This window comes from Pseudophryne corroboree, chromosome 6 (genome assembly GCF_028390025.1).
Source record: "Pseudophryne corroboree isolate aPseCor3 chromosome 6, aPseCor3.hap2, whole genome shotgun sequence".
NCBI classification, from domain to species: Eukaryota; Metazoa; Chordata; class Amphibia; order Anura; family Myobatrachidae; genus Pseudophryne; species Pseudophryne corroboree.
In genome coordinates, this window is record NC_086449.1 from 632,772,084 (window position 1) to 632,786,743 (window position 14,660).

The 14,660-nt window shown below is 45.6% G+C and overlaps 1 protein-coding gene across 6 annotated transcripts in view; it reads left to right on the forward strand.

The window, feature by feature from the left end:
- The first annotated feature begins 3,406 nt into the window (after positions 1-3,406).
- The window catches only part of NR3C1 (nuclear receptor subfamily 3 group C member 1), a 192,292-nt gene continuing 181,038 nt past the window's right edge, over positions 3,407-14,660 (forward strand). For 2 of the 6 annotated variants that reach the window (XM_063928126.1, XM_063928127.1), the window contains exons 1-2: positions 3,931-4,146; positions 8,154-9,347. In XM_063928126.1, coding sequence (XP_063784196.1) covers positions 4,145-4,146; positions 8,154-9,347 — 1,196 coding nt within the window. In that variant the 5' untranslated portion in view covers positions 3,931-4,144. Of the gene's footprint in view, positions 3,870-3,930; positions 4,151-6,702; positions 6,865-8,153; positions 9,348-14,660 lie in introns of those variants that run through there. The other 4 variants (XM_063928123.1, XM_063928124.1, XM_063928122.1 and 1 more) reach the window with 4 other exon arrangements.

Below are 14,660 nucleotides of genomic sequence, written 5' to 3' on the forward strand. Positions count from 1 at the left end.
AAGCTGTCGGTAAGCCGGCGGTCGGGCTCCCGGCGCCGGGATGCTGGTCGCCGGGAGCCCGACCGCCGGCCACCCGTAGTGAACCCCGCGAGACTTTCCCCAAACAAATCCTCACCTTTGTAAGGTAAAACTTCCATATGCTTCTTTGAGTAGGCATCAACCGTCCATTGGCGGGTCCACAGGGCTCGCCTAGCAGAAATCGCCATGGCGTTGGCTCTTGAACCTAGTAGCCCAACGCCTCTCTGAGCGTCTCTCATATACAGGTTGAGTCTCCCTTATCCAAAATGCTTGGGACCAGAGGTATTTTGGATATCGGATTTTTCCGTATTTTGGAATAATTGCATACCATAATGAGATATCATGGTGATGGGAACTAAATATAAGCACAGAATGCATTTATGTTACATATACACCTTATACACACAGCCTGAAGGTAATTTTAGCCAATATTTTTTATAACTTTGTGCATTAAACAAAGTGTGTCTACATTCACACAATTCATTTATGTTTCATATACACCTTATATACACAGTCTGAAGGTCATTTAATACAATATTTTTAATAACTTTGTGTATTAAACAAAGTTTGTGTACATTGAGCCATCAGAAAACAAAGGTTTCATTATCTCACTCTCCCTCAGAAAAGTCCGTATTTCGGAATATTCCGTATTTCGGAATATTTGGATATGGGATACTCAACCTGTATAAGACTGCGTCTTTAATATGACCTAAGGTCAATAAAATGGTATCCATATCTAGGGTATCAATGTCAGCTGACAAGGTATCTGTCCAAGCTGCTACCGCACTACAAACCCAAGCCGATGCTATTGCCGGTCTGAGCAAAGCACCCGTATGTGTATAAATTGATTTTAAGGTAGTTTCCGGTCTACGATCAGCAGGATCCTTGAGGGCTGCTGTGTCTGGAGACGGCAGCGCCACCTTTTTTGACAAGCGTGTTAACGCCTTGTCCACTCTGGGCGAGGATTCGCCCGTAACCTGTCCTGCGCTGGGAAAGGATATGCCATAAGAATTCTTTTGGGAATCTACAGTTTCTTGTCTGGAGTTTCCCAAGCCTTTTCAAATAACGCGTTCAGTTCATGAGATGAGGGAAAGGTTACCTCAGGTTTCTTTTCCTTAAACATGTGTACCCTCGTGTCAGGGACAGAGGGGTCATCTGTGATATGTAAAACATCCTTTATTGCAATAATCATGTAATGAATACTTTTGGCCATCCTTGGGTGTAACCTCGCATCATCGTAGTTGACACTGGAGTCAGAATCCGTGTCGGTATCAGTGTTTGCTACTTGGGACAGGGGACGTTTCTGAGACCCTGAAGGGCCCTGTGACACAGTCAAAGCCATGGATTGACTCCCTGTTCTATCCCTGGACTCTGCTTTGTCCAATCTCTTATGTAATAAAGACACATTTGCATTTAAAACATTCCACATGTGCAACCAATCCGGTGTCGGCGTTGCCGACGGCGACACCACAATCATTTGCTCCACCTCCTCCTTAGATGAGCCTTCGGCTTCAGACATGCCGACACACACGTACTGACACCCCCACACACTCAGGGATATATTTATATGGAGACAATTCCCCACTAAGGCCCTTTGGAGAGACAGAGAGAGAGTATGCCAGCACAGACCCAGCGCCACCTGACTCTGGAAACAGAATTCCCAGTTAAACAGCGCTTCTATACAAATATATGTATATACACTCACTGCGCCAATAAATGTGCCCCCCCCCCCCTCTTTTTTGCCCTCTGTCACCGTGTTCAGCAGGGGAGAGTCCGGGGAGCCAGCTTCTCTGCAGTGTGCTGTGGAGAAAATGGCACTGGTTAGTGCTGGAGGATCAAGCCCCACCCCCTCAGCGGCGGGCTTCAGTCCCGCTCAAATTCACAATACTGGCGGGGGATTATTTAATATACTGCCTCCGCAGTGTATCTATATACTTTAGCCAGTCCCAAGAGGTTTAATATTGCTGCCCAGGGCGCCCCCCCTGCGCCCTTCAGTGCCCGCTGTGTGTGTGTGCGTGTGGGAGCAATGGCGCTCAGAGTTACCTCAGAGAAGATCTGAAATCTTCAGCCGCCTTTGAAGTCTTCTTTCTTCTTATACTCACCCGGCTTTTATCTTTCGGTTCTGTGAGGAGGACGGCGGCGCGGCTCCGGGACGAACGGCGAGGGTGAGACCTGCGTTCCGACCCTCTGGAGCTAATGGTGTCCAGTAGCCTAAGAAGCAGAGCCTATCATTTAAGTAGGTCTGCTTCTCTCCCCTCAGTCCCACGATGCAGGGAGCCTGTTGCCAGCAGTGCTCCCTGAAAATAAAAAAACCTAACAAAAGTCTTTTCCAGAGAAACTCAGGAGAGCTCCCCTGTAATGCACCCAGTCTCCTCTGGGCACAGGATCTAACAGAGGTCTGGAGGAGGGACATGGAGGGAGGAGCCAGTGCACACCCATCTAAAGTTCTTTATAGTGCCCATGTCTCCTGCTGAGCCCATCTATACCCCATGGTCCTTACGGAGTCCCCAGCATCCTCTAGAACGTAAGAGAAATTTTTTTGTGTAGTTTCAGAGCAGCTCAAAACCTACTCAGCACTTGCGATCACTTCAGACTATTCAGTTCCGGATTTGACGTTACAAACCCGCCCAGCGTTCGCCCAGCCACGCCTGCGTTTTTCCGCACACTCCCTGAAAACGGTCAGTTGCCACCCAGAAACGCCCACTTCATGTCAATCACTCTGCGGCAAGCAGTGCGACTGAAATGCATCGCTATACCCTGTGCAAAATTACATCGTTCGTTGTGCCCGTGCATTGTGCCACATACGAAGAACTGACGTTCTTTAACCTGATCGCTGCTTAACTCTCTCTGCCCAACCTGCAGTGCAACATAGTATGGCTCTTTATTGTGATTTTTTGGTTTGCTAACAACTCTGAATAACCCAGTAGTCGTGCTTACAGTAAATGTCAGATCACAATCTCTGTGACAGGAATAGCCCAACTGCAGGAGATGGTGAAATTTTCTGTACAATTCATAAAATTATGCAAAAAGCTGAAGTTTCTACATAATTTTCTGAGGAAAAAAAATATGCTTGATGAATAATGAATTACGTAAATTCTGGATATAAAGTGATGTTCCACAAAAATCCTCACACCTGTCCTTTGCATATCCATCCTATACAAGCAATGATATTATGATCACAATCTTAGCAGCTTTACTTCTGACTCAAACACATATTTGCTGTAATGATTCATAATTTCCTGTAATGCAAAAAAAACAAAAAACAACAAACCACAACAACAAAAACTAATAACACAGAGACTGAGACACATTGGTATGGGCATGATGGGGTGCAGCTGTTTTCTACCGTGGTAACCCCTCAGTGACTGCCGCCTGCAGCAGTATACACCCACACACACACGGGGACACGAGTGGATGGCCCACGCACAGAGGTTAGGGGCTGCAGCATGCATGCACGCACAGAGTCAGACACCACGCTATTGCCACTAATGTGTGTGCTATAGAGGTATCTGTGCAGCCGCAGCCCGTGCCCCTGTCCTGGGCAGGCACACAGAGCGGGAGCACAGGGCTGGGGACCGGGGTTGTAGTTGCCGACAGCAGCCAACAGGTTGCAGCGTTCCCCGCCCGCCCGGCCGCGGCAGCCTCCCTCCCCTGCCCGCACGCACAGAGCCCCCTCCGCCGGCAGCAGCCAGCTCTCTCCTCCCTGCATGTCCGGGATAGGCGGCTCCCAACCCCGTGGGCGCCTCTGCTGTGTGCACCGCGCACAGGGGCCGCTGTCAGCTCTACACGCCGAGGGGGCATCCAGCCAGAGGAACCCAGGAGCCATGCCCGGAGCCTGAGAGCCGAGAGGTGTAAGTGTCAACCCCCGGGGCTGGTGGGGGAGAGGGAGAGGGAGGGACGGGGAGGAGGAGGAAGGGCTGCGACTGAAGAGGGAGGAAGCCGGAGAGTGGACGCGAGTCGCTGCTGGAGATCGGAGGGCAGCAGCCGGGTGTCGCCAGGGGGAGTGCAGGTGTCCGGTGGCAGTGCCATGGTACCGGGGCACCGGCAGCAGCTCCGCCTGTGTGTGTGACCGCCTGGCGCTGTGGAAGTTGGATCCCGGGGAGCGGGTACAGCGGGCGCTCTGCACATGTAGGTAAGGGGGCGGCCGGGCACGGACGGTGGCTGAAGGGCAAATGCTTCATGTTGGCCCAGCTAGGTGCCTGCGTCTGTCCCGCCAGAGGTGTCACTGACCCGGGGAGTATATGCACAGCTGTCCTGTCCCTCCCTGCTACTGCTGATCCGTCCCAGCTGTCTCCTCCAGGAGCCACTTATGGGGCTGCTGCAACTTTCTCTGAGGCCCGGTCGGAGGGGCGGGTATCTCCCTCCCGTAGTATTACGGGAGTATTACACGGGAAGGTCTGGGGGGCAACTCCCTCCTGTCCCTAGGATTGCGGACTACAGGACACGAGAGCTTGCAATTAGTTTACCGTGCCCCTGACAGCTTGGACATGCGCTGCGTGTGTGGGTCGGTTTCTGAGCCCTGATACACGCAGCACAGAGCAGCCAGTCCCCTGCCAGCTGCACTGGGAATCGTTCTCTGACTAGTCATAACTTTTTTCCCTAGCTCTCTCTCCAAAAAATACAAGTTCGTATTATATAAAACTAATGACTGTCACTTCCTGTATCCCGTACCCATTCTGCACTCACAGGCCCACTGTCTGCAATCACAGGTACAGCTTAATACAGGCACCCCCAACCCTGCACCATCTAGGCACTTCCAAATACCCCCCCCCCTCACACACACACACACACACACACACACACACACACACACACCATCAGGCACATCGAAATACCCCCCACCCTGCACCATCAGGCACATCTCAATACTCTTTCCCCCCCCCCACCATCAGGCACATCGAAATACCCCCACCCCCCTGCACGTTTATATACCCCCCTCCCCCCACCATCAGGAACGTCCAAATACCCCCCCTCCCCCCTGCACCATCAGGCACATCCAAATACGCACCCCCACCCTGCACCATCAGGCATATCCAAATACCCCCCCCCCCCCTGCACCATCAGGCAAATCCAAATACCCCCCTTCCCCCCCTGCACCATCAGGCTCATCCAAATACACCCCCCCCCCACACACACCAACAGGCACATCCAAATACCCTGTCCCCTGCACCATCTAACACATCCAAATACCGCCCTGCACCGTCAGGCACATCCAAATACCCCTCCTTCCCCCCCCCCCACCATCAGACACATCCTACTACCCCGCACCATCAGGCACATCATATCATCCCCTCCACAATCAGGGGCTTCCTATTACCCCGCCACCAACATCTGGAACATCCTAATACCCCCCCCCCCCCTCCTGCACCATCAGGCACATCCTAATACCCCCTTACCCTGCAACAACAGGGACATCCTAATACCCCCCCCCCCAACCCTGCACCATCAGGCACATCATCCTAGTACTCCCCCCTGCACCATCAAACATATCCTAATACCTCCCCTGCCACCTGACACATTCTAATAGTCTCCCTTCACCATCAGACACATTTTAAATACCTCCCTTGCACCATGAGACACATGCTATTAATACCCCTCTCGCTGCACTCACAGGCACTTCCTAATACCCCTGTCTCTGTATTCACAGGCACTTCTTAATACCCCTGTCTCTGTATTCACAGGCACCTCCTAATACCCCTGTCTCTGTTCTCACAGGCACTTCCTAATACCCCTGTCTCTGTATTCACAGGCAGTTCCTAATACCCGTGTCTCTGTATTCACAGGCACTTCCTAATACCCCTGTCTCTGTTCTCACAGGCACTTCCTAATACCCCTGTCTCTGTATTCACAGGCACTTCTTAATACCCCTGTCTCTGTATTCACAGGCACCTCCTAATACCCCTGTCTCTGTTCTCACAGGCACTTCCTAATACCCCTGTCTCTGTATTCACAGGCAGTTCCTAATACCCGTGTCTCTGTATTCACAGGCACTTCCTAATACCCCTGTCTCTGTTCTCACAGGCACTTCCTAATACCCCTGTCTCTGTATTCACATGCACTTCCTAATACCCCTGTCTCTGTTCTCACAGGCACTTCCTAATACCCCTGTCTCTGTTCTCACAGGTACTTCCAAATACCCCTGTCTCTGTTCTCACAGCCCTTTCCTAATACCCTCCTCTTTGCACTCACAGCCCTGTCCTAATTCCCCCATTTCTGCATTCCCATCCCCGTCCTAATACACTCACAGGCATGGAGGAGCATGTAGTGACAGCACTAGTGACTATGACGTACATGGGTGGAGGGGACTACTTCCCCCCCCCCCATAAAGAAGGAGAAGCTGTTTATTTCCTTTCCTATGACAGCAGGGCTTGGTAGGCGGGTTTGTAACCACTTGCTTTACGTCATGTAATATACTCAGTATTTCTTTATGTTTTATTGATAGTTCTGCTCTTGCCTCTCTGCCCGGTTAACCCTTGCAGAGACCCCCGGAGAGGACGGACACTAGTAGTGGGTGCTGTTTGTTACTTAGAAGAGTGGGTGTGCCATGCCGATCAACAGGTCTCTGCACACTCCTCTTCTGTTTTGGCTCATCCCTTCTTGTATATGGTTGCAGAAAGCTCTGTGTGGCCCTGGGCTTGCTGTGGTTTCCACTCTAGCTGACAAGTTGGAGGTGTATGAAATTGTTACATGTGGGAGTAGAGAGAGAGAGCGGAAAACAAAACACGTTTCTTATTTTGTTTCTTCATTGAATGTAATGGCTCAGCTTCAAATGAGAAGACAACAAGATTTTCTATAATGGATCTTAAAACACCCATGTAGGGAGAGGGAGGAATAATGTGATCTGACGTGAGTGAAACCTGGGCACGTGGGATTCACTGTTAATAGTTTTGGATGAACAGTTTAACAATTTCACTGCTGACAGCCCCAGCTGGGGAACTGATGTTCAGACACCTACTTCATTACTGCAGTTTGTGTTTTATCTGTAGAATATGCTGATGATAATAATAGTAAAATATATGTCGCTGTTTACTTTTAAGGTTATGAAAGCTTTATGTTTGTAAAATAAAAATAACCTACAGATTCATAGACATTGCTGTCAGAGCAGATACTCCTGAATGACTGTACATTCGGTTATTATTGTAGCCTGTCATGGTGGCGTATGAAATAATATTTTGCTTTCTCTTGTACTATGTAGCCACATAAATCCATAGATTTGTTTCTTAGCTGGTTCTATGTGTATTTGGAAATACACCATAACGTTTAAAGGTGAATTGATCCTGTTTTATTTCTAAAATAGTGGATTCTAGTTGGACTGCCTTTGAGTCATTTATTATATACTGTATTTAGTGATATGGTCTTTGATAAACATGAACATATTGAGATGTGTAGTGTATTGTAAATATTAAAATTTTTCCTTGTTACCTGTAAGATGTAACATAGCTCGTAAGTATATTCTATCAATATTTGTTACCCCAAACACAGAACCACAATGACAGCCTACAGCAGGGGCTATCCCACTACTTAGACCCAATGAGATAGCAACATCTTCTGTTTAATTAATGGCATGCCTTATTATTTCTTATTAATGGCATGATATGTGAGGTTAGCAACTTGTGATTTGCATTGCAAATCTTTCATTAGTGATAGATACCACACAATATATATTTGTTTTCTGTGCTTACATTCATATATACAGTATGTTTTTAAAAATAAAAGCCCCATTGTTTGAGTCATCGGTGAAGTGACTGGTGGGAGAATGTATATGATCAATTTCTTTAAGAGTAGAATCCCTCTATATAAGGCATTGCATGTAGCGTCTGCCCGGTATACTGTCTTCGAGCTTCTACCTTTTAACATTCCTCTCCCCAGAAACGGATGTATTGTATATCTTCTCTGGTGAATGTCATGCTTACACCTAATATTCAGTTATTGCTCTAATCTCCAGGGAAAATTATTTGTTCTTATTAAATTGAATGATACATTATGGTTCATTATATAGGGTTAATTTCTTGAAAACGAAAGCGTCACATAAGGTAGTAAGTGAGTGTAGTAAAAGTAGATGATAGGTGAATATAGCAAAGCTGTAATTAAAGGTTGTTTTTTTTTTATAATTGTATTTTTTTTTTTTCATATAGGCATCAGTACCCAATGGATCCCAAAGACCTATTAAAGCCACCCAATGGATCTCAGGCAGTGAAGAGTGCACATTACAGGGACAAGACAGGGAATGTAATTGATTTATTTACAAGCTACAGAGGTGGAGCCTGTGTGAACATTTCTACATCTTGTCCAACCCCACCTGCTTCACTGCCAGACACACGGCAGCCACAGCAGCAGCAGCAGGCTGTACCTGCGGATCCAGCTAATGGTTTGAGTAATGTACCTCAGCCAGATCTCTCCAAGGCAGTCTCCCTGTCAATGGGACTCTACATGGGGGAGCCAGATACAAAAGTGATGGGCAACGAACTTGGTTACACTCAGCAGGCGCAGCTTGGAGTTCCAGCAGGAGAAACAGATTTCAGGCTCCTGGAAGAGAGCATTGCCAGCCTTCAGGCAAAGTCCTCTCTCCCAGAAAAGGTGCAGGAAGGCCTTGAAGACAAAGGAGGTATGAAATGTGACCTGTCCACCCAGCCAAGTTCTTCAGTGCAAGGGCAGGTGGGCAGCATTGGAAGCAGCACTACCAAGTTGTTGTCCAGAGACCAAAGCCCCTTTGACCTTTTACAGGATCTGGATCTGCCCCCAGAGTCACCCAGGGATATTAAGGGCAGTCCATGGGCACTGGACCCTCTCTTTGATGATGAGGCTGTTGACTTGCTATCTCCTTTGACCACTGATGACCCTTTTGTTATGAGATCTGGTGCAGTAAATGAGGACTGCAAACCTCTCATTTTCCAGGATTGCACACCCAAAGCAGGTGAATGTGTGGGGGATGTCCTGCTGCCCAGCACCGAAATACCAATGTCTCAAGTGAAGACTGAAAAAGAGGACTTTATAGAGTTATGTACCCCAGGAGTGGTAAAGCAGGAAAAATTTAGTCCCGTTTATTGTGGTGGCCATTTTTCCGGATCTAGCCTTTATGGAAACAAAGCATCAGCCATCTCTGTGCATGGCGTCAGCACTTCAGGGGGTCAGATGTACCACTATGACTTGAACACTTCCCCCCTCTCTCGGCATCAGCCAGATCAGAAGCCTATTTTTGCGTTGGGCACGCCTCTGTCTGTCATTTCAGAATCATGGAATAGGATCCACGGGACTGGGGATGAGAGCCTTACTTCGCCAGGGAATGGAAACTATTCGGGAAGGCCCATTTTTTCAAATGGTTTTTCAAGGTAAGCTTTTATTTTATACTAGACCTTACATTTTTTATACTCCTTACTTTGTGTTGTGGTGCTTTGTAAACATGTTATAAATATAGTTTGATAAAACAGAAAGGCCTATGAGATTTAATTGCTGGTGCATAAGGTTAATTAACAAGATGAAAACTTTCACAAAATGCAGCAGTGGAAAATCCCTGCAGCTCTACTGAAATGTTACCAACCGTAAACCATTTAAGATCATAACAGCTGAACAAACAAAAGTGACAAAGCAGGCCATGCTATTTGTAATTTTTTTTTTTTCTTATAAGTATATTGTTTTCTTTCCTTTTTATGATTTGTTAAGTAACCCCGTTCAAGCAGTGACGGAGTTAATTTCTAAAGTTGATTTGCTACCTGGTAAACTTCCAGTGTAATGTTCAGAGAAGCAAATTGATGTTGTCGCTTGGTTTAATTTCAAAATTGGTTAATATAACTCTGGGGAGATTGCATATAAAATGTTTGTTTTCCTAGGCAGCTTTGTTTACTAGCATTTGGCAGAATTCATTTAGTACATTGAGTGCACTTTGCTAAAAAAAAAAAAAAGAAAAGAAAATTAACCTTTGCTTTGTTTATAAAGGTAAGCTTGCGTTTTTAAGCTCTGTCCATTTCTGTACTACAGTATGACTTCTGTGTTCACGTGTATATAGATAATTTATTTTCACACTGATTAAACTTCGTATGAAAAACCGCAGGACTTTTTATTTTTTAGTTTTGTCAGATCAGTGTTGTGGGACATAGGTCTGTAACTAATGTAATAGCTGGAGAAAGGTGGAAATTGTAAAAAGATACACCTACAGTACATTTTGTGCATTGTCAGAATGCGCTGGCATTAGGGAGGCCGACCCCGGTATTGGGATTGGCGGGATCCCGGGATTTAGGCCCAAAAACGTTCAGGATTCAATCCCGGGATTGGAAGCTCCAATCCCGGGGATTGAGGGATCAGGCGGCCCTTAGTTTTTTGAAGCCGGGCAGCATTGAGCGTCCTCAAGACGCTCAGACACTGCCCGGCTCCCCCGCGCAGCGTGGCGTGCAGTCACAGGTCACGCCGTCCGCCGACACCTGCTGCTGAGAGCCGCAGAGAGAGACGCACTGTATGTTTCCCACCCGCCCCTGTTGTATGGCGAGTTATGTATTTGGGTGGGGCGAAGCGAGGGGGGCGGACAGATAGGGAAAAGCCAATCCCAAGATTCACCATTTTTCAATCCCGATGCCCGGGATTGGCCTCCCTAGCTAGCATTGCTTTCCTGTAGTGATCCAAATGACATTACAATTTACTAGTATGGAAAATGGAATCATAATACTAGAAAATGCAGTGTGTAAGTTATGTGTTTGCATTCCTTGCCTACCACTACCACTTAAGGTGTGTACACACAGTGAGATATTTTCTTACAATTTTGACTATATAGTCAAAATTGTAAGGAAAGTTAGTGCAGGTCGCAAGGTGAAAGTCACTTTGCGATGCCGATGCGTGGCCCCGCGTGGTCGGCCACGCATCGGCCTAGATAGGCTGGGCAGACAAGTCAGTTTTGAGTATCTCATAGAAAAGATAGTCAAAATTGACACTTGGCCAAAATGGTACAAAGCCAGTATCGCACAGTCATTATATTCTTGCGATACCGACCTAGTCCCTATCGTACAGTGAGAATCGGGGTTAGCCTGAACCTCACCGTATGGATGCACCTTTAGACATATTTAGAGCTTAGATTAAACTAATATTTATAACCTTTTATTTAACATAAGTGTAATGCTGTAACAAGTCATTGACAATGACAAATGCAAAAGTAATCTATAAGAACCTGAATAGTTGTGAAATCAGTAATTTTTTTCCGTTTGCATGTTTCATTATAATGTCAGTGCTCAGCAAGCTGTCTGTCATTACTGATTGTTTGGTATGTTGATAAAGTCCAGTGTCAGCAAACTGTCCTGGGGAAATTGATGAGAACAGCAAGTTTAGTAGTAAGGGCATCCTGAAAGAGACCACTTTCTCTCTCCCTTTTGTGTTGTCATCTTCCCACTGCTCTCTCACTGTGATGCCGGAAGGCATCCAGCTGCTCGGTTTCTGTTTGAACACATCTAGTCCAAGGTGGCTGAAGTGGATACTGATTTGGCATCCAGGGTGATTTGGAAGATCCACCTGTGTGTGAGACTGCTGTGTCTTATCTCATTGAAGATATTTATTGGTCATGTTATTAGGGATTTTAAAAGAGACATTCTCAAAACTGTCCGAAAAGGCAGTTTTAGATAAAATGCTATTTATACTTCTGCTACATTCATTAATCTTTATTTATTGGATTTAACTGTTTCATTACAGTACTGCTATTGCCTCACCATTTCCACTGTTTATTCTCTGCTTAATTTTGTGACGCTAATGATAAATTATTAATCTTAAACTTGGCAGCTACTACCAAATTCCCTATTCCAATCTATAAATACACAAATGCCTTGTTTTGTTGTCTAATTGAAACTAATATCAAGATCTAACTCTTCCCCCAACCACAATGTAGTAGACTGACCTGGAAATAGATTCTGTTGCTCTGATCAAGTTCCTCATAACTCACAGGAGGAGCATGGATCTAAATGCACGCAGCACTCTCACTGAGCACATGATCTAAAGGCCACAAATGTTGGCTTTTGTCCGAACTCCAATAGCCTGCAATGAATAAACAGTTTTGTAGTCTTGTGCTACGCAGACCACATGCCTGCACACCAACAACAGTACATACTTTATTACACTATTTTAATGTTTTGGTTGCGAACGGACAACAAATGCAGATTATACCATAAAAATGCACAACAAAGCGAGTGTGAGGTTTATTTGGTTTGTCACTTTTATACTTTGAGTTTTGCAAATATGTATCTTACTAAATAAATATCCAGTGCAGACTGTATCCACAAACTTTTGCTTGCACGTGTTTTGTTTGTTTATTTCAGCTGGGCAGCGCTGCCAAAATTGAGACCTAAAGAATTGACACTGCCCAGTGCCTAAGGCATGTAGACCTGGCTAGCATTTCTGATAGCTGTTATGAGAATTTTACAGGAGTGGCAATAAGCAACCCTGGGGCAGATGTATTAAGCCTGAAGAAGTGATAAAGAAGTGATAAGTGGAAGGTGATAACACACCAGCCAATCGGCTCCTAACTGTCATTTTTCAAATCCGTAATGATTGGCTGGTGTATTATCACCTTCCACTTATCACTTCTTTATCACTTCCCCATGCTTAATACATCTGCCCCCCTGTTCTTATTACTGTAACCCTATGGCTAAGTGATTTCAGAATCCAGAACTAATTGGAGAGCATAATCCATTTTTCAATGAATAGATCCTTTAATCATTTACTTTAGTATTGTTTTGGCCTCACTTTTGATATCATGAGTCTGAGCACAAAATGGTTTCTATTTTTGAGTGAATGGGGAGATGTACTAAACCGTCGAGAGACGTAAAATACCAGCCAATCAGCTCCTGACTGCCATACAGTCTGTGTTTGAAAAATGACAGGAGTTGATTGGTTGGTACTTTCTCTCTTCACTTTGGAGAACATATACTAAACCCTTTACAGTGATAAAGTGGAGAGAGATAAAGTACCAACCAATCAGCTCCTAACTGTCATTTACAGGCTATGTAAAAAATGGCAGGAGCTGGTTGACTGGTACTTTAGCTCTCTCAACTTTATCTCTCGCCAATGCTTAGTACATCTGCCCCACAGTCTCATGGGGACATTTACTAAGCAGTGATAAGTGCGGAAAAGTGAGCCAGCGGAGAAGTTGCCCATGGCAACCAGTCAGTACTGAAGTAACATCTATAATTTGCATACTATAAAATGATACAGAGCTGCTGATTGGTTGCCATGGGCAACTTCTTCACTGGCTCACTTCTCCGCTCTTATCACTGCTTAGTAAATGTCCACCTTTGTCTCTAGCTCTTTATTATTTCTGTGTGTCAAACATTTCTGCTTATGTACGGCAGAGGATACTCGAAAATGTTTTTATGGAGCGTATTCCGTATAATGGGACAATATAATGGTTTAGATTTTAACTTAGATTTATATACATTTTTTTTTAACTCTTCAAGACAAATTACTGTTACTTTATAATCGAATTTTTACGGCTTACAACACAGTTGTGCACATTGTACCATGGTATTAAATACATACCTCCCAACTTTGAACTTGTCACAAGCGGGACACACGCGCGGCCGAAAAAGGGGCATGGTCTAAGAAAAGGGGGCATGACTTCGCGGAGGGCCCCCGATCGCGAGCCATGCCCCGTTTTCGTCACTAAGGGGGCATGCCCAGCGCTCTGTGAGCCGCTGGCATGCCCCCTCTTCCTCTGACTCCAGTGAATAGACGCTGTGCGCATCTATTCACCACTGCTAAGCGCGGCGACTGCATGAGTCTCCCAACTGCACCCCCCTGCGGGTGGGACAGCGGGACAGTCCCCCCAAAAAAACGGGACTGAAAAACGGGACTGTACCGCGAAAATCGGGACAGTTGGGAGGTATGTTAAACAGCATTCTCCATGTGTTCTGTGTATGTAGGGAGAATGTTACATAACCATTTTTAACAACTGCATTTTTTTCAGGCTTGACTAAAATAGTTTTTTTTTATTTAGATTTTTTTTATAGGTCTTGGTTTGAGTTCCAACCCATCGGCAGTCTTTACTAATAATACACTTTGAAACCAAAGAGTCTGAGACACGGCTCTCCTAGAATTATACCCCTATTTACACCGCCAGAATATAACACGGGTTATTTATTTATACACAGGACTGTATTAATCTGAACAAAGGGAACGCCAGCTTTAGTCATTTTTATCTTCCCATCAGATGTATTTATTCTCACTGCTGTTGGATGGTAAAATGAAGTCAGCCACCTCACCACCCCAAATTCTGTGTACAAGATGAAAATATTTGATGTGGGTTTCCATTTTTATTCATTTAAACTTCAAACTTCCACAATAATTTTTCTATATCTTGTAAAGCTGTACAATAAATGAACATAACTAAACCCGAGGTATAGTCTTATCTGGGACAGGCATTCTTACAATGCTGCTTAGTACTTTCTGATTGGCTATCCCTTCCATTCATTTTTAGTGCACTTTTCTTACAGGTAAATAAGAATTCATGTATTTTACAATCTTAGGGGTGGATTCGATTAGCTGCTAATTAAGGTGCCCTGAGCTATCCAATTGGGATGCGTTTAGCATCCTGGCAGTCGGGGTGACCGACACTGGAATCCCAACACCACTTGGAATGCCACTGCCGGAACACTAACCGCAGTCATATAGACCGC